The 19805-nt window shown below is 42.3% G+C and overlaps 1 protein-coding gene across 1 annotated transcript; it reads right to left on the reverse strand.

Annotated features, from left to right (window-relative positions):
• Window positions 1–3520: 3520 nt before the first annotated feature.
• ltv1 (LTV1 ribosome biogenesis factor) lies at window positions 3521–17896 on the reverse strand. Its single transcript, XM_087841442.1, has 11 exons — window positions 17728–17896; window positions 15904–16035; window positions 15374–15565; window positions 15191–15278; window positions 9359–9491; window positions 8528–8756; window positions 7323–7450; window positions 7091–7230; window positions 5599–5651; window positions 4961–5161; window positions 3521–3924 (listed from the first exon to the last, which is right to left on the reverse strand). The coding sequence occupies exons 1-11, from the start codon at window positions 17728–17730 to the stop codon at window positions 3814–3816; spliced, it is 1410 nt and encodes a 469-aa protein (XP_087697568.1). The 5' UTR covers window positions 17731–17896; the 3' UTR covers window positions 3521–3813.
• Between the last annotated feature and the right edge of the window lie 1909 nt (window positions 17897–19805).

Consider the following 19805-nt stretch of genomic DNA (forward strand, 5'->3'; position numbering starts at 1 on the left):
TTAATCCAAAGGAGGTTGTTGGAATATTAAATACTACTTTGATCCATTGAAAGCAGTTGCAGTGAAAGGTGCAAATATCTACTGATTGTCAGGGGCAACCATATTATCTAATCTAAAAAAATATATAATGTATTTGCATCTTTTTGTATTGTGCTCTACAACAATTGCTTCCATTCATTTTCTAAATTTGTGTTGGGGCTTATCAAAGCAGTGTCATAGCGTGGCTGGAGCCGAAACCAGCCGACGGTGTGTGTAAGACATTTGGGACAGGAGCGTCCGTCCATCTGGTCTCTTAACTTTACATCTAAGACAATGGAGCCTGTCTGAGACTCACCCTGGGGGAAAGTCTATCACGAGGCCAGTGGCTCAAATAAAACCCAACTATCTATAACAGGGTAAATAAACATGATTGCTTTTCTGTCTTTTTGTTGTATTGACCCTTAAACACTCTTAAAAATGCTTTAGAGCCATTGTAAGGGTTTTGCATGAATAGTCAGAGATAAACCAGGAATTTTCCACTCCTGACAGCAGAACTGTAGGTGTCACAACTACCTTTCAATGCTGCTGACGGTGCCACACCTGTGCTGCCTGTTGTTTGGAAAAACTGCAGCCGGCAAAACCTGCTCTGTAGGCCATGGGTTAGTGCCTTTCTTCTGCTTGCCTCATAGGCACGCAGGTTTGTTGTTTACTTCAGGGTTGATGTTTTGTTTTTTCTATGATGTGGGAAGTGTAAAATATTGTTGTATTAAAGGTATTTTTGTACAGCTTATATGATCACATTCTCTTTAAAGATCGGAGACTGGAATGATTTTTTAAGTTTTTTATGTGCATTGACCAAGAATGTTTGCTTCCAGCATCACTAATAACATGAAAACGTATCAAACATGAGTTTTTCCTCTGACTGAAACATGTAGGCCTGCTCTCTCCTCTTTATTGCATAACAAGAAGGAATGTAAACACATTTTATCCTGTGGGGATGAGACGGCACGTTAAAATCGGCAGGAACCCGGAAAATTGCTTCTGTCTTGTTTTGATCATGTATTCAGAACTTTTATGATTTTATCGCCAGCAGTGGCGACTGTTTGTGGCTGGGTGTGACTTGAAGTGTTCCAGTACAAATCAAATGTAAGGGGATGCATTACAGGTGAAAAGAAGGAAAGAACTTTCTAATATAACTATTAATCTTCCATTGTGGATTAATTAAAGTAAGAATATTTGTAATATCTATTTTCTGAAATGTAATGATTTTGCATTATCATACATATTTCTTCTACGACACTATCCTGACCAAAGACAGTGCTTTTTTCATTTTGCTCATATTTTAGTGTAAATGCTAACGTCAACAGCTGCCATGCTTTTTATTAATAAATTGAGTGGATTGCTGTTGAAGTGGACATTTGAACTGGCCAGAAAATGTGTTTTTGTATTTTTTAGTTTTTGTGAAGCATTATTTAAGTTTATATAATATCACATTGAAACTTGCCAAGATAACTACTTCGATTATGATCCAACCCACAAAAGTAAGAAATACTGGTGTTAAAGGTAACATGTAGATACATCAGTATTAGGCTTTTGGTTGCTGTCATGTTTTATTTTACCTCAACTCATATATTTGGATAAAAACACCAAGGTTCTTACTTGCTCACTAACTTGCTAAGGTTAAATGACTAAGTTACATGCATAAATTGTAGGGTACAATCAAAGACGGTAGAAAACACATAATCCTGCTAGTTAATAGACTAATAAAAAAATTGAACTACTACTCCAAACTGAAGCAAAAATATCTTGAACAGCGAGCAATCATTTCTTTATATGTTTAAAATTCTTCAGACTCGTTTATTTTAGATCATGGTTCATTAAAGCCTTAAAAAGGCAACACTAAGCAAACAACTTGGCAAAGAAACCATTTAAAATGTTGTCTAGGCACTAGTAAAATACTTTTTTTGCACCACTCAGGTGATTTCCTAAGAGCAATTAGCCAATAACTTGCCATATTTCAGCATGACGTGTTCTTGGAAAAAAAAAAAAAACCTGCTCATTTTGAGAAAACTGAACATGTGACTAAAACAATGTGACAGGCCTGAAAAGCTTATCTGTAGATCAGCAGAGTTGTAAAAGAGCGTGTAAAAGTAATGTGGTAGTTCAGAGCAGGTTAAACTGGTTTGCAGTTCAGTGGTGACGTTTACAGTAACGTAGTAGGTTGAAGTGCTGCGTGGTGTTCACTATCAGTGTAACAGGGAACATGTAAATTTTAACTGATTATTCAGTCGCCTTGATGTATAAAGACAGCATGATACATGATCTGCTCTAATCCTGTTGAAGTCAATTAAATCTGGATGTCAGAGCAGCTCAGCTGATCACAGCCTGCATATATAAGAAATCCACTGGCCCTATAGAAATAGAATCAATAGAAATTACTGCAACTTAAATCTAAGTGATTTTTTTCTTCGCCATACCCACTTTAACTCCTGACTTTAGTCATTTTTCTGTTTAAGTATGAAGGCAGAGACACTCGTCTACAAAGAGCCTTTTTTTAATTTCCTGTTTTTCTCTGCTTGTGTTTCACAAAACTTTACTTCAGGCTGAATCTCACATTCCACCAGTAAAGATGTGAAATCAGCATAGCGTGGAGAGAAGTGCGTTTCCTTTATTGTTGCAGGTTAGGTGTTTAAAGTGACATAAAAATAAAACTCAAAACCCTCTAAATTGTTCTTGTTTGTACTCCACCTCGTTATCCTTATTTGTTGCTCACAGCTCAGTTTAGACACGTGGCTAGCAAACAAGTTGCCATAGCGATCTTAGTCAAATTTGTGCTGCAGTTGATCCCTGTTTTGCTTGATGGGCGTCAGAGCTCATCTCTGTTAGAAGAGGAGGACAGCACTTTCTCCTGTTTCAACTACAGAGCTTCATCAGCCCCTGCTGGTGATTAGTTGGATCTAAAACAGCACAGAAGGACTTAGTCTTGTGTAGCAATCAAACAGTTTAATTCAATTGTATTGATGTTGTTTTTTTTCTTTTAATTATGCTAAATGTGTTGATATCTCAGCCCTTCAGTGAACACCTATGAATTAGTACAAAATGTAAAGTTTATGAAATACACAAAAGATAAACATCTTGTATTTACAGTAACAGTTTAGAGATGTATTAAATGTGCATCTTAAGTTCGATAAAGCTTATGTGCCTGTGCACAATGTAAGCTTATTTCATAACATCATATAGTGACCAAATTACTACAATTATAATCATAAAAATGCTCAGAAACTACTCGTACAAACTCGGCTCTTCAGACTGGACGCATCTCATTCACTATGAGACAAACAGGCTCATAAGAAAGTATCTGTACAACTAAAATGCAGACCTGTTAAACATTATATACAGTGAGTTTTTTTCAGTTGATGATAATAATCATATCTAAGCAGCTATATTAATTTATTATGGTTAATCAGGCACTGAGTCATCCACCTTATCACCTGTGGTAAAAGTACAGCATGACAAGACTTAAAGAAAGAATCTCAGAAACTTGGATTAAAGTATTTTTAATAAAGGCGCAAAATTCATATTTGACAGGACTGAAGCGTGACAGCCTGTCCTTCAGTATTCCTTCAACAGCACGATATCCTGAGCCGGATTACTGGAGATGAAATTCAATTTTTGCTCTTTCCTGAATGACTTGGATGATTTGGGGAAACCAAAACTTCCCGACACCCCCCTCCTCTCATTTGCCATGATTTCCTGTTCTGTCATCCACTGAGGTGAAGAGCAACATGTGACCAGTTGAAAAGTCAGTGTAGGCACAGGCCTGGCAGGCAGCTGCTAAAGCTTCAGGCCTTGAACATTTGTCCTCAGGTTCAACATTTGCTTCTCCTGTCGGGCTTTTTCCTCCTTGAATGCCATTTTATTGGCTTTCTTTTCAACTCTTCTTTCCTAAAAAAAAATACAATAAAATAAAAATTATCAGGAATCAAAATGTAAAACTGATATTCTACAAATCTCTTCATGGCATAATCACAGCTTCCTTTCTGTGGGAAGGCTTTGTAACATCACATATTTCATCATTAAAAAAAATAAATAAATAAATAACTGAGCCTAGTCAGCACAGGATACCAAAGTATTTACCCCAGTTTGCACTTGGATTAGACTCATTTCAATGACTTCTTCAGCTCGTTAATCTTTGGCTGGGTTAAAGAATTAGACCTTTGTCATTTCCAGTCACCTTTCTCACTCACTATGTGTTAATATAATAATATAATAATAATAATAATAATAATAATAATAATAATAATAATAATTATAATATAATAATAATGTTAATATAATAATAAAATCTCTGTATTGAATCATATCTGTGTCTCTGTCTCTCTTCCACAGCATGTCTTTTATCCTGTCTTCCTTCTCTCACCCCAACTGGTCGCAGCAGATGGCCGCCCCTCCCTGAGCCTGGTTCTGCCGGAGGTTTCTTCCTGTTAAAAGGGAGTTTTTCCTTCCCACTGTCGCCAAAGTGCTTGCTCATAGGGGGTCATATGATTGTTGGGTTTTTCTCTGTATCTATGAAGCGCCTTGAAGCGATTTTTGTTGTGATTTGGCGCAATATAAATAAAATTGAATTGAATTGAAAAATCTGACTGTCAACAAATTCCAAGAAAAGAACAAAACCAACATCGACTTAGTCCTCAATAATCTGTCTATCCCCAAACTGGCTCCTCGCTCTCAATTTTTATAAATACTTCATAAATACTTGGTCTAACAAACAGCTGGTCAGTGTAGTTTTATTCTGTTAAAAGGAGAATATTTTCAGCAGTGTACTGATCCACATTTGGGGCTCAGCAGTACAGAGAGACTAGGTCAAAATTAACTCATGCTGATGATGGAGACCTCGCTGACCTGCTCGTGTCAGGTCACAGGTGGTGTGATTTCATCATTTGGTTCTAAACTGTTCAGAGGCAGGGACAGACTTCCTCACCTTACGTTCTTCCTTGATAGCCTGTTTCCTGGCCTTCCTCTCTCCTTTGCTCTCCTCTTTGCTTCGAGGCTGAGCGGAGACACGAGGCAGGTCTGTGTCGTTAATTCTCGTCATGCGCTCTGCCTGCTTGGCTGTGAGGCCTCTGGCTGGGAGCACGTCTAGAGGGATGCCCGTCTTACTGGAAACACGGATCGGCTTTGGCTAAAGACAGAGAGAATTCAATTCAGACCACACGTGAATAAACATTAATAATAAACCTTAAAAAATGAGTCAAACATATTTTCTAAGCGTTTTATATGAGCCTATCCCAGCTGTCTCGCTCTAAGACAGCTGCGATAGGCTCCAGCACCCCTACGACCCTGAAAAGGATAAGCAGAAGCAAATGGATGGATTCATAAGTCACATTACTGACAACAACAACAGGATTAAAATGAAATAGATTCAAGAGTTTTTCAGAATTTTGAAGGTCTGACTCTGATTCTGTTCGTCTGGACGAAGCGTTTTCAGTGGAGAGACCACTAAACGTTTCTCGCTACGTCCAGATGAACCGAATCCACTTAATAATCATGAAGATCGAGCATGCACGGCTATATTTACTTAACATTTGTAAAAAAAAAAATCCAGTCTTTGTTTTTTACCTTTTGAGGTTCTTCGATGACTTTGGGTCTGTTATATATGTTGGAGTATGTACCTGGAGGAGAAAAGAAATGGATAAAAAGATCATCTGTAGAACAAAGATATTACACTTCCCACCACTACTGAACAATAAATTAAACCAACACCATAAAGTAATCTCAACAGTCTCAGTTTGTTGGAGCTGCACTCATCCATAAAGGATACAAGACTTCCAAAATAATTGTTTTACACTATTTTGCACAAGTCTGTAGATTCTCACTGTTGTACCATCTCAGACATCCTGCCAATGATCTGAGCCAAAGGTTTCATATTTGAGTTCATCACTCCATAAGACCTGCCACTGATTTTCAGTCCAGTTCTTGTGTACTTTGGCTTTTCTTCATATTTTCCTTCTTTAAGAATCATTTTTTGACCGCCATCCTTCCACTGAATCCAGTTCTAATGAGGCTAAAAACTAGATGGTTCAACATACGAGCCAGATGCATCATTCAGGCCTTTGTTATGCTGTTGTTTCCTTCGTTGTCCACGTGTCCTTTTCCCTTAAGATATTAAAGGCACTGCTCACCACACTATGTCATACCAAGGTTTGGCTGATAATGCTTTAAAAATCACGCTGCTGGTACAATAAATATTATTTTATGCCTGTCAAACTGTATTATCTATGGCATTTTTGTAAATGCAACTAAAGAAATGGGAAGTTGTTTCTTTGAAAAGGCTTGTAGTGATTATATCTTTAGGCAAGAAGCAACATGCCTAAAGATATCATCTGAAGCCGTTTTGTCATTTCATTCCTTCAGTTAGGGGAATTTTATAGTCTTCAATGCTTCACAGGTCAGTGTTAAATTTTCTTTTCTTTTTTTTAAACCACCGGCACGTCAGCAGGGCCATTTCACAGCTCCTTTTAAATGACTGTAACTCTGTTACAGTTTGTGCAACAGGCAAAATTGAAACGTGTCAGTAAGAACAGAAGCTGAGCTTTACAGGGATATTTGGTTTGTCGTGGTAGCACAAAGCATTCACAAGGTAGTGCTGTCTGAAGACAGGGAAATCAGCTCTGCCTACATTTCACCATGTGCGCTTCACATTACTCATTTAAATGGTTCCTGAACAAATGATTTTGTCATTTTACAGCCAAACTTCCAGGTGGATTGCATCACCTGGGTGATAAAGGGTTCAGAGGCTAAACACAAAAATGACATTCCTAAGAAAATGCTCGTGTACAATCACTGAAAATGAGTGAAAAACTGAAGAAACACTTTGAAAAACCATCAGAGAATCAGGAGAACTTGAAAAAATACATTAAAAAAGTGGACGTGAAATACAAAGAAATGAGGGCTGAAGGCTTTTACGCAGTAATATTCTGCATTTAAATATCTCTGGAAAGATAAATGTGTTTGTTTGTTCTCCGATGTCACAGATCAAGAAATCTGTTTAAAATGTTAAAAACTTGGATGAATAAAAGCGAACTTTACATAACATGATAGAAAAACTCACTGATGATTGTTTCACAGTCCCACTTCTCTTCTGGAGCTTCAACAACAACGGTTTCCATCTCTTCTTCTTCATCCTCATCTTCCTCCTCCTCCCTCACAACAGGAAGCCCTTTGGGACCTAAATCTTCCGGCCTCAGAGACCTGATCCACAAAACAGAGGTGGAAAAACCCACACACATTGATCAAATAGATCATTTAAAGCCACACCACTAAAAGAATGAAATATCACTCACTCCTTCTCTTTCTGTTTGAAGTAGTCTTTGAGGACTTCATCCAGACGAACACTGTCTGGTTCGATGAACCCTTCCAGCTCAGCGTTGTCCAGCGCACCGATCTCATCATCATCAAATTGTTCATAAAACTGAAACGGCACCATACAGGAAGTGTGAGCTTTCATGTAGTACGAAAAGACATAAGCTGTGTCCCAAAACGTCGGCTGCATCCTCCGGAGGCCGCATTTGAAGGCCGATTACGTCACAGCCAGGCGACGAAGGCTGTCCCAATCGACTCCTTCAAATGCAGCCGACAAATGCGCCCTTCATTTCCCCGAATTTGAAGGATGGGTCGGGTGTGTCCTTCGTGGCCCACCATATCCCAGAATTCATAGCGTGGCCCAGCCAAATTTCAGCTGCCAACAATGGTGGCCGCTACTAAGTTTTAAAATTACTCTTATTAATCTTCCTGGGCCGCAAAATAAACTTTTAACATATTTTAAGGCGAGAAAGTAGCTGTGTAAACATCAAATATCTGCTCGGTTTGTCAAGACATCGCATATTTGCAAAAGTGTGCCGGAGTAAATCGGTTTGGCTGAGATCAAAGTTATTAGATTAAATAAAACTTTATTAATCCATCAGGTTGTTCCTCCAGGATTTTCACACAGCTGAATAAACGTTAAACAGAAAACTGATTAAACAGAAGTGTGAGACGGTCGAGAATTTACGCCAGTGTCCTGTTATATTTTAGATAGCAAGGAGCAGACGGCCGAGTTTATTAAACTCCACCGACACAGCGGTGACGCTAATCTTAAGGCTAGACCGTCCCATTCACAGCCTCGCACTGCCGGCCTTCTCAGTCTTTGAAGGACCCGGCCCACGTAGGCCGCGAAGGCCGGGTCCTCCGAAGGATGCAGCCGACGTTTTGGGACACAGCGATAGAACTGAAATAACAACAGAAAGGAGCACATTTACTTCTTTTGTGTTCTGTGAAGCACATCAGCACCCAGCAGTCACTCATTACACACCAAATGCTCTGAGGATGCACCAACAAGTGATCAAGGCCACCGGGTTTTCTCTCTTCAACTACTGAACATTTGAAATCAGTACTTAACTTTCTGTAGTTGCACTCTGTTTATCTCAGGTGCTTCATTTGTCACTGTACTTTTACATGAAGATGGGGAGAGTTCCTCACAGAGAAAAGACTCGAATGCAAAAATGTTCACCTTTTCAAAGCGGTCGTCCAGCAGGGTGAGCTGCTCGTTCCTCCTCATCACAGACGACGTCAGCGAGTACTCAGTGAAGCGACTCTTCGTCTCCTCGTCCATGAACAGAAACTCTCGACCTCGGCCGTCCCCTTCCGCGTCCTCGTTGCTGGAAAAACCGCCTTCAGAGTCAAAGTCGTCTTCCTCATCTGTGTCCTCCCACTCGTCATCATCATCATGACCGTCTCCTCTATCACAGGTTACACAAATACAAACAATTACAACAGGATATGACAGAATTTTTGCACTGTAATAAAAATAATCATTAGGTTAAATATATTAAATACTGGCTGTGCCAGCTAACATCTACATGCACTCTGAACACAGGGCTCGCAAAATCGCTCGACCAAAATCTATCTCAGCCCCGCCCGATAGATTTTGGTCGCCCGACCGGAGATATATTATATATATATATATATATATATATATTTTGCGAGCCCTGGAACCAAATGCATTTTAGCAGTAAGGAACAGTGAGTCTCTGTCTTCCTGTTTCATTCAAAAAGGATTGAGATACAGCTCAAGCTTTAGATTGGGGTGTTTTGATGATCAGAAAATACTTTTCTGATTGTGTTATAAAAGTTAAGGCACCAAAAGTCACATTTAAACAATGTTGCTGTAGCGAAAATGAATTTTTAGGCATAGAAATCAGCCTTGCAGTTACAGTCCAATTCGGGCTTTAAAAAAGTCTCTAAATGTCTAGAATCACAAATCTGGGATAATCTCGTTTTTAAAAAATACATAAATGACCTTTGAGGAATAAAAAGAAAATTTTGACTATTGAAATTCTTACTCCACGTCCACAGCTCCAGTCCCACTGTTTGCTCTGAGGATGAAATCATCATCCAGGATGTTGTTGGGGTTCTCAAAATCAAAGTCATCGTCGAGCGCAGCTACAATGTCCGGATCCATGTCGAGCCGAGGTCCTGGAGGAAAGTGTATAAGACAGTTTCACTGTGACGTCAGGAGCCGAAGGTTGGCCTTTGGTTGCATCACATGTTAGAATTAACACCATCCATCTTCATCTTCATCCGCTTTGTCCGGGGCCGGGTCGCGGGGGCAGCAGCCTAAGCAAAGAGGCCCAGACCTCCCTCTCCCCAGCCACCTCCTCCAGCTCATCCGGGGGAACACCAAGGCGTTCCCAGGCCAGCCGAGAGATATAATCTCTCCAGCGTGTCCTGGGTCTGCCCCGGGGCCTCCTCCCGGTGGGACATGCCTGGAACACCTCACCCAGGAGGCGCCCAGGGGGCATCCTTACCAGATGCCCAAACCACCTCAGCTGGCTCCTTTCGATGTGGAGCAGCAGCGGCTCTACTCTGAGCCCCTCCCGGATGGCCGAACTTCTCACCCTATCTCTAAGGGAGATGCCAGCCACCCTTCGGAGGAAGCTCATTTCCGCCGCTTGTATCCGCGATCTCGTCCTTTCGGTCACTACCCACAGCTCGTGGCCATAGGTGAGGGTAGGGACGTAGATCGACCGGTAAATTGAGAGCTTCGCTTTTACACTCAGCTCCCTCTTCACCACGACGGACCGGTGCAGCGTCTGCATTACTGCAGCTGCAGCCCCAATCCGTCTGTCGATCTCCGGCTCCCTTCTCCCATCACTCGCGAACAAGACCCCGAGATACTTGAACTCCTCCACTTGGGGCAGGACCTCATCCCCGACCCGGAGTGGGCACTCCACCCTTTTCCGGCTGAGAACCATGGCCTCAGATTTGGAGGTGCTGATCCTCATTCCCGCTGCGTCACACTCGGCTGCGAACCGCTCCAGTGCGAGCTGGAGGCCCTCACCCGATGAAGCCAACAGAACCACATCATCCGCAAAGATCAGAGATGAGATCCTGAGGCCACCAAAGCGAAAGCCCTCCGCCACTTGGCTGCGCCTAGAAATCCTGTCCATAAAAATTATGAACAGAACCGGTGACAAAGGGCAGCCCTGGCGGAGCCCATCACCCACCGGGAACGAGTCCGACTTATTGCCGGCAATGCGAACCAAGCTCTTGCAACGGTTGTATAGGGATCGAATGGCCCGTAGCAATGGGCCAGACACCCCATACTCCCGCAACACCTCCCACAGGACACCCCGAGGGACACGGTCGAATGCCTTCTCCAAGTCCACAAAACACATGTAGACTGGTTGGGCAAACTCCCATGCACCCTCAAGTATCCTCGAGAGGATAAAGAGCTGGTCCAGTGTTCCGCGACCAGGACGAAAACCGCATTGTTCCTCCTGCATCAGAGGTTCGACTAGCGGACGAACTCTCCTTTCCAGCACCCTGGCATAGACTTTCCCGGGGAGGCTGAGGAGTGTGATCCCCCTGTAGTTGGAACACACCCTCCGGTCCCCCTTCTTAAAGATGGGGACCACCACCCCGGTCTGCCAATCCACGGGTACTGCCCCTGATCTCCACGCAACATTGCAGAGGCGTGTCAGCCAGGACAGCCCTACAACGTCCAGAGCCTTCAGGAACTCGGGGCGGACCTCATCAACACCAGGGGCTCTGCCACCAAGGAGTTGTTTAACTGCCTCAGTGACCTCGCCCCCAGAAATTGGCGGGTCATTCCCCTCATCCCCAGACTCTGCTTCCTCCTTGGAAGACGCGTCAGTGGGATTAAGGAGGTCCTCGAAGTATTCCTTCCACCGCCTGACAATTTTCTCAGTCGACGTCAGCAGCGCTCCGCCAGCACTATACACAGTGCAGGTAGAGCACCGCTTTCCCCTCCTGAGACGCCTGACGGTTTGCCAGAACCTCTTCGAGGCAGTCCGAAAGTCTTTTTCCATGGCCTCTCCGAACTCCTCCCACACCCGAGTTTTTGCTTCAGCCACTGCCCGAGCCGCATTCCGCTTGGCCTGTCGATACCTGTCGGCTGCCTCCGGAGTCCCACAGGCTAACCAAGCCCGATAGGACTCCTTCTTCAGCCTGGTGGCTCCCTTCACCTCTGGTGTCCACCATTTGGTTCGGGGATTACCACCACGGCAGGCACCAACCACCTTGCGGCCGCAGCTCAATGCAGCAGCTTCGGCAATGGAGGCGCTGAACATGGTCCATTCGGACTCGATGTCCCCCGCCTCCCTCGGAATGCTGTTGAAGCTCTGCCGGAGGTGTGCGTTGAAGATCTCGCGGACTGGGGCCTCTGCTAGTCGTTCCCAGCACACCCTCACTACACGTTTAGGTCTCCTCCGTGAATCGCAACCTTATCGTGGTGGAGGGGTTTGTGTGTCCCAGGGATCCCAGGGGTTATGTTGTCTGGGGGCTTTTGCCCCCTGGTAGGGTCTCCCATGGCAAATTGGTCCTGGGTGAGGGACCAGACAAAGAGCGATTCAGAAGACCCCTATGAAAAAAACACAGAGGGAACAGTTTACCCTGCCCGGGATAGGGTTACCGGGGCCCTGCCCTGGAGCCAGGCCCGGGGAGGGTGCCCGAGGGCGAGCGTCTGGTGGCCGGGCCTTAGTCCATGGGGCCCGGCCGGGCACAGCCCGAAGAGGAGACATGGGCCCATCCTCCCGCAGGCCCACCACCCGCAGGAGGCGCCATAGGGGTCGGGTGCATTGTGTGTCGGGTGGCGGCCAGGAGCGGAGGCCCTGGCGGACTGACCCCCGGCTGCCAAGACTGGCAATAGGGACATGGAATGTCACCTCTCTGGTGGGGAAGGAGCCTGAGTTAGTGCGTGAGGTTGAGAGGTACCGGCTAGATATAGTCGGGCTCACCTCTACGCACGGCTTGGGCTCTGGAACCAGTCTCCTGGAGAGGGGCTGGACTCTGTCTCAGTCTGGAGTTGCCCCTGGTGAGAGGCGGCGGGCTGGGGTGGGTATTTTAATATCCCCTCGGCTTGCTGCCGGTACGTTGGGGTTTTTCCCGGTGGACGAGAGGGTTTGTTCCCTGCGCCTTAGGGTCGGGGAACGGGTCCTGACTGTCATCTGCGCTTATGCGCCGAGTGGCAGTTCGGAGTACCCAGCCTTCTTAGAGTCCCTGGGGGGGGGTGCTGGAAGGTGCTCCACCTGGAGACTCTGTTGTCCTGCTGGGAGACTTCAATGCTCACGTGGGTAACGACAGCGAGACCTGGAGGGGCGTGATTGGGAGGAACGGCCTCCCTGATCTGAACCCGAGTGGTGCTTTGTTATTGGACTTCTGTGCTAATCACAGTTTGGCCATAACGAACACCTTGTTCGAACATAAGAGTGTCCATAAGTGCACGTGGCACCAGGACGCTCTAGGCCGTAGGTCGATGATCGATTTTGTAATCGTATCACCAGACCTGCGACCATATGTTCTGGACACTCGGGTAAAGAGAGGGGCTGAGCTGTCAACTGATCACCACCTGGTGGTGAGTTGGATCAGGTGGCGGGGGAGGACGCTGGACAGACCTGGTGCACCTAAACGTGTAGAATTAACACATTATCTTTAATATGAAACAAAGTATATTTATGTAAATGTCGATATTATTATAGTGAAACAAAATTTTACACAAACTATCGATGTATTGAGCTCTACACTGTGCTCACTTTACTGCAGAAGCAGAAACGGGTCACGGAGAGGGGTTTGTGTTGGTGTGTGGGAGCCGTAGCCTGTAGGTTTCTACTGTTAACTGAAATTATGAGACAGTGTGTTTCAGATCAGTTTACAGAGTAAAATAAAAGTAAAGTAACGAGTAGTATAACGACCGTCTTTCTCCAGGGAGTAATTAAGTAACATACTGCATTACCTTAAAGTATTCCGTGTATCACGTGTTATAACTTCATTTTTATCAATGACCAGAACAAAGAAGGGACATAGCAGACAACATGTAATTAATTTGCATGAATGTAATGTCTTTCATATGTTGCTTAGAGATGGTGGCGACTCTCAAAGTGGAGCCAATGAGAATCGATAAGTGATATCGATAATGGAATCGGAATCGCTAAATTCTTATCAATTCCCATCTCTAGATATGACATCACAAACTGACTCCCACCACATGACTCTGCAAATAATTTTTGCATATTTTCTTGTAATTCGCATGTTTGACAAGCACGGATCTAAAACCAATGTAAGGAAGTGTTGTTCTGCTGCAGGACCCAAATCTGCTGATGAGACGCAAAATTTCAGTTTTGTTTGGTTTTAGAAAAATCTCCTAAATCGGGTCACACAGTAATTAGTAGAGATGGCACGATACCACTTTTTTATGTCCGATACCGATATCATAAATTTTGATATCTGCCGATACCGATATGAATCCGATATAGTGTGTTTTTTAATCAATAAAACTGTTTTTTTAATATCTTGCTGCATTTTGTATAAGTTCATACTCAAGTTTAAATAAACAACAATACTAAAGCTATTCTGTTATACCTGTATGTAAAAAATACAACAAAATATTTCATAGTTCAGCAACACTGCTCAATCTAATAAACTTAAACCTGCTCCATCCTCCCTATTCTGGTATTTTAAAGAGTACTTAGCAGAAATATTAAGCAACCTAACTAATAAGGCTGCAAACTCCCAGCAAAAAAACATAGGGAACCACCCCCCACCTCATGATGCTTAATCGACGTAATCAACTTTAATTTGATGCAGGGTGGGAAAAAAAAAAGCACAAATATCAATTATTTTTCAAGAATAATTAAATATATTCAACATCTTTCTTCAACAGAATTGCAGACTGCACAGATGGTTCCCAAAGGAAAAAGTAATATAGCTTACTAGGGTATATTAGACTTAACAGTTACTATATACAGTAATGGACTTCTATACATTTTACACAAGATTAAAACTTTGGGTGTAAGAGTCAGATAATTATTTATTAAAAGCTAGACATTTTAAAAGAGAATAAGAAAGAAAAGTATGTCTTTGTGCCCCCTTTTCTCTGTTCATGCCCTATCGGCCCCCCTGGCTAAACTTTGCTAGATCCGCCCCTGCACAGTTACAGCCATCAGCTACGTAGAAAAGGATCCTGGTGTAGAAAGTAATAATAAATTAATTCTAACAACAGCTTATCAAGGTTAAACGTGCTGCTGTTGTTCAGCCGCTGGTTTCCTCTTTCTGGTGAGAAGTGGGCCAAAAACAAAGAAGAGAGACGGACGCGACAGAAAAGCTGATCAGCTGATCATTGATCAGTTTCACGATTGAAGTAGCAGCAAGAGAGGGAGGGAGAGAGAGAGAGGCAGTTGCTCCATATATTGGTTGTTAAGCTTAACGTGGGAATGCTTTACAAACATTCAGAGATGAACTTACACACTTGCTTTACTTCTTTCTGGGAAAACTTTCTTGGAGATGAAATGCTGGTTTGGTAGCGAGGCTACAAATACACACAGCCGCTCTATCACGTGATGCACACTGCTGCAACGTGCTACGGTTATGAGCCGAGTTACGCCGTGTGGCAAGTTTTGTGAGGTGCTTTTCTGATATTTAATGAATCGATTACATTTTTTATTTCTCTCCGATATCCAGTAATTTAGGTCAGTATCGGACCGATACGTAATATCGGATCGGTCCATCTCTAGTAATTAGTGTGGCAAATCTTGAGCGACAACATTCAGACAGTATTTAATGATGATTTATATCCAAGTTATTAAGATAACTATTATTTTAGAAGCTTGATAAAGGTCCTAAAACACTTTATTCCATTTAAGTGATGGGCTGTTTACCTGAAATGGGAGCAGCTTTGTTCAAAAGTCCCACCTTCTCTTCAAACTCTGAGGCGAACACTGAAGAAGGCAGGTTGATGGAGGCGGCCTGCTCGTTGAACAACACAGGGATCATTTTAGATCAATTCCTCAGAGTAACTAGATGGTGCACAAGTCTGTTAAAAATGTTTCACAGCAACTCACAGGATTGTCCTTGTGCACGATTTTTCCCCCCCCATTTTCCTCCTCTTCATCTTGGAGGGAAAGAGGCTGTCTGTCAGAGTACACGAGCTCAGATGGGCCCGACGCCTCCTTCAGGTGCTGAAGGTAGTTATAATCATCATCAAAGAATACGCCAAATTTCCGCTGCTCCTCACGCCTCTTCTCCGTTTCCACCTAAGCAACAACAAACACATGATCACAGCATCACATTAACAAGGCATTTCTGAAATGAAGTGAAATATTAGCCACCGGGTCGTAGCCCCTTTAGTTTGACCAAAGGAAATCAGAGCAGAAGAACGTGATTAAACAAATACAAAAGAAGAAATAACAACTCTAATTATGACAAATGACTTTGCTCATTCCTTTTTAATTGTGAAGTCCTGAACAGTTTAACCCCCTTTAGGGTTCTTAAAAACCAATAAAAGCTAAAAATCAGCTATAAAATCAGACATTAAACACACAACCTGTGAACATGAGTAAAAAGACTTATGATCAGAACAGCAAGGTTGTACCTTTGTGGCAGGCAAGAGGACATGCTGTGGCGCTTTCTCATCTGCAGCCAGAGGGTCCTTTTGACTCCTGTGGACGAGGTGAAAGGTCACAGCCTTCTTCTTGTCAATAAATGCCTTCTTCTTTCGATGGGGCTGAAAGAAACAGAAAATAATTTAATTCTTCTTTTTTTAAACTAGACTTATGCCAAGCAAGACACAAGCATGTCCAAATCTATCTGATTTAGGATGATCGTGAAAGTAACAATATGCTGAAAATGCCTTGAGTCACTCTTCCTTCTTTAAATTTTGCTAATAAAATTGGAAATAGGTGCAGGTTTTTATTGAAACAAGTGCAAACACACTCAGAAACACACCAAGAAGGTGCACACAGGCTTTTCTCCCTGCTTCCCTTCTTTCAGAGTGGCTTCTTACACCCGTCCTTATTACACTGAAAACAGTAAGTGGACCACCTGAAAGGTTAGATGCATCTCTTGTTTCAGGCATTTATTAGATTTTCACCATTTTCTTAAGGGCATGACTTTCAGAAACTGTTGATCTGATGTCGTGTCTACAGATACACTTTAAAATTGGTTCTTTCTGCCAAGATGCCAGTTTTGTGTTGTCAAAAATGTGTTTCATCCTTTGAGTGAAAAAGCAGCCGGAGAGAAACTTTGAAAGACTTCTGAAACCCTAAATGCCCATTACTCAAGACCACTTTCAACAATTCAACAAAGTCTGGCTGATTCGAAACAAAATATAAATAAACTAGAGCTGATTCAATGCTCAGTACTGTATTTCAATACAAATACAACACCGTGGGGATCGTCACGCAATAGTGTTCTCAATAAGCAAACGTAACACGGATTCCTTACGGGCTGGACTGGACTGGGACAAAAAATCGGCCCGGGCATTTTGACTAGAGACCGGCCCACCAGGTGTTATAGGAAAAACCATAAAGCCTTTGAATGAAAACAAACGCTGTTGTCACAGTGATGTACACTGTCTTGTTGGTATATATGTATTGCGTATGGTATATATGTTGGTATATATGTAATAAACTTAAACCTACACCATCCTCCCTATTCTGGTATTCTAAACAGTACCCGAAAGTAGACTGCTGGGTTGAGTTAACCTCCTGAACTATCTACAACACATGGTGAAAACCTGAAATTAAGACAGAGAAGACTAGAGGTGACACATGATCATTACTGATTACTGAGGACAGATTTAGATATATTTTCATAAACCATTCATTTGTCACATCAATAAACAGCATGGCAGGGCAAAATATTTTTTCTAACATGGCAACCTTTAATAAGTGAAAGGAGACAGAAAGACAGGTGAGAATGAATAAAACTTAATTGACTTTTTGATGGCATTTTACACACAGTAAAATTTTGTTTGTTTGTTTGTTTTAAAGACTTGTTTTTACTTCAGTCAACTAATATGTTTTACCCTCACCTACCTACCTACCTTAAGTTTTTAATCCTGCTGTAGTTAACACCTATAACAACTTCGTTTTGTAATGTAGTTGCTAATGCTGTGTGAGATGCCACTTTATTACTTACGTCCAACTGTTTGAGCAGGGTACAACAAACCGCTGACAATGTTTTAGAGACTCTTTTAGATCATTTGAGTTCATGGGTAAACTCTCTAGCTCACATGAATATTATTCACAAGACACTTTTCATTTAACTTACTTTTAAGTTTTTAATGTCTACTTCTAATTATAAAGCTATCACAACCTCTCGCTAACCAATTTTTTTTTACCAGTTTCTTGGGGAATTGGCACGTTAGCCACTGTTAGCTAACAACATTAGCTGCCTTAGCCTGGCAATATCTTACCATTTTGTTATAGAGTCTCTCCTGTTTTCCGACGGGTCAAGCTAAAAGGTCTTCAAATCTCGATTCACGGGTAGCTGTTACAACATGTAACCGTTTAAATGCTCACTCTTTCTCCGTTGTTTATACACGCTGCCTTCACCTTCACCACGCTGATGCTACCATTACTGGAAAGAACCATTAGCAAGACTAAGGGGGTTATAGGCACCGATATGAAAGCATTGATATGCTACGATAAGGTTTTCTTTCCCACACAAAATAAATAATGTTGTAAAATACTTAAAACTATGTTTATATTTATAATATTATTCGTGATTCCTGCGTGTCATGTATGTGTAATTTAATTCCACGACATTATGGAGTTAGTATAGTCCAAGAATTTTTTCCCCCATGCAACTTTATTTATATAGTGCCGAAAAACAAAAATATTTTTCGGTCCTTTAGGGGTCGCCACAACGTATTATATGTGTTAGTGATGAGCAAAGGAAGTTTTTATGAAACACTGAAACGTTCAAAGCATTTGTGCCATTTGTATCAAGGTTTCAAAACAGTTTTACGTGTCTCCACAGTGACATCTGCTGGACACAATGTGCAGACAGGCGTTCTCAATGGTGCACTTACTATATCGACAATTATTATTAACACTTGTTCTGGAGAAACCACCGTACAAGCAAAAAAAAGAAAGAAAGACAGAAAAGAAAAATGCTGTTATCGTTGAACAATAAGTTTCAGCAAATACTATTAAATTCTCATGTTAAAATACACGAGGCTTTTTCATGTACTAAATAATTCAGTGCAACGCACGGCAAACCAATTTATAAAGAACTTTGAAAAAGATGTCTATATCTATTGATAAAAAGGTTTTCAGCTTTTTTTTTAGGCTGAGCTGGCTTCATTTCTAGCAATTTCCTTGAATAAGAAACATTAATCTTCTACTCCAGCGGTCCACAACCCCCGGGCCTCGGACCGGTACCGGTCTGTGAGTTGTTTGGTACCGGGCCGCGAGAGTTGAGGCTCAGGTGTGAAATGTAGGGTTTTCAGGGTTTTTATCGGTTTTCAGCGTTATTTTGTTATCGTTTTTATCGTTTTCTCGGTTTTCCTTGGTCTTTTCACGTGTGTTATGAATAAATCTTCTTTTTTTTCGGTACCGGTACTAGTTTTATTTTGTTGTATTTATCCGCGACACCTTAAAGGCCGGTCCATGACAATATTGTCGGGCATAAACCGGTCCGTGGCGCAAAAAAGGTTGGAGACCGCTGTTCTACTCTACTCTGTGCTCCACCCTTTGTTCAGTATTTGAATAATCTCCATCTTGCCTCGGCTCCAAACCACACATTAGGTTTCACTACCGTTAAGTAAACCTGCTTTTTCACTCTTGCTGCTGTCCTTCTGTAACCAGTCAGCCTTGGCATTATTTTCTACCTGTACTCTCTTCTTCAGTGTCTGTTGCTTTGTGTGGTTGCGACTCTGTCTCGCATACTTTCACACGCAGGTATGCTTCCATCTTTTCCACTACAGATCACAAAGCTGTCAAACATCGTTGTCAAGCTGCCTGACCTCGTCTGTCTGCCTGTTCATCACCACTGCAAACAAGAAGTAGCTCACAGCTGATCCCCTTACCAACCTAGCGGTCACTTCTACTGTCTCACTGTCATCATACATGTCTTGCACCATCCTCACATACTTCCATACATCCTTGTGCCACTGCTGACTTCCTAAAGCAGCTGATTTTCAAATGAAGGCACAGATATGCCCTCAGTATGTCTTTAAATTTCTTTATTTCTTTCTTGTGTATAAAATTATTGAGGAAACATGAATGAGACACACTGTATGCATTCTCCACAGCTCCATCAACACACACTGTAGTTGATACTATATTTTTTAGTGTGTGCATGTGTGTGTGCGTGTGTTAGCTGAGTCATATTTCAGTGACTGTTTGGTTGGTGTGACCACACCTTCATTCAGTTCCACACGTACAGTTTGAGTCGTTGCGAAAGAATCCAAACAACACAAGAACTGAAAGCTGTCACTCCACTGTCACAATATCTCACACAATAGAAGTAATGTCTACTTTTTAGTAG

Source organism: Neolamprologus brichardi, chromosome 6, assembly GCF_056152115.1.
Source record: "Neolamprologus brichardi isolate AB-2024 chromosome 6, ASM5615211v1, whole genome shotgun sequence".
NCBI classification, from domain to species: Eukaryota; Metazoa; Chordata; class Actinopteri; order Cichliformes; family Cichlidae; genus Neolamprologus; species Neolamprologus brichardi.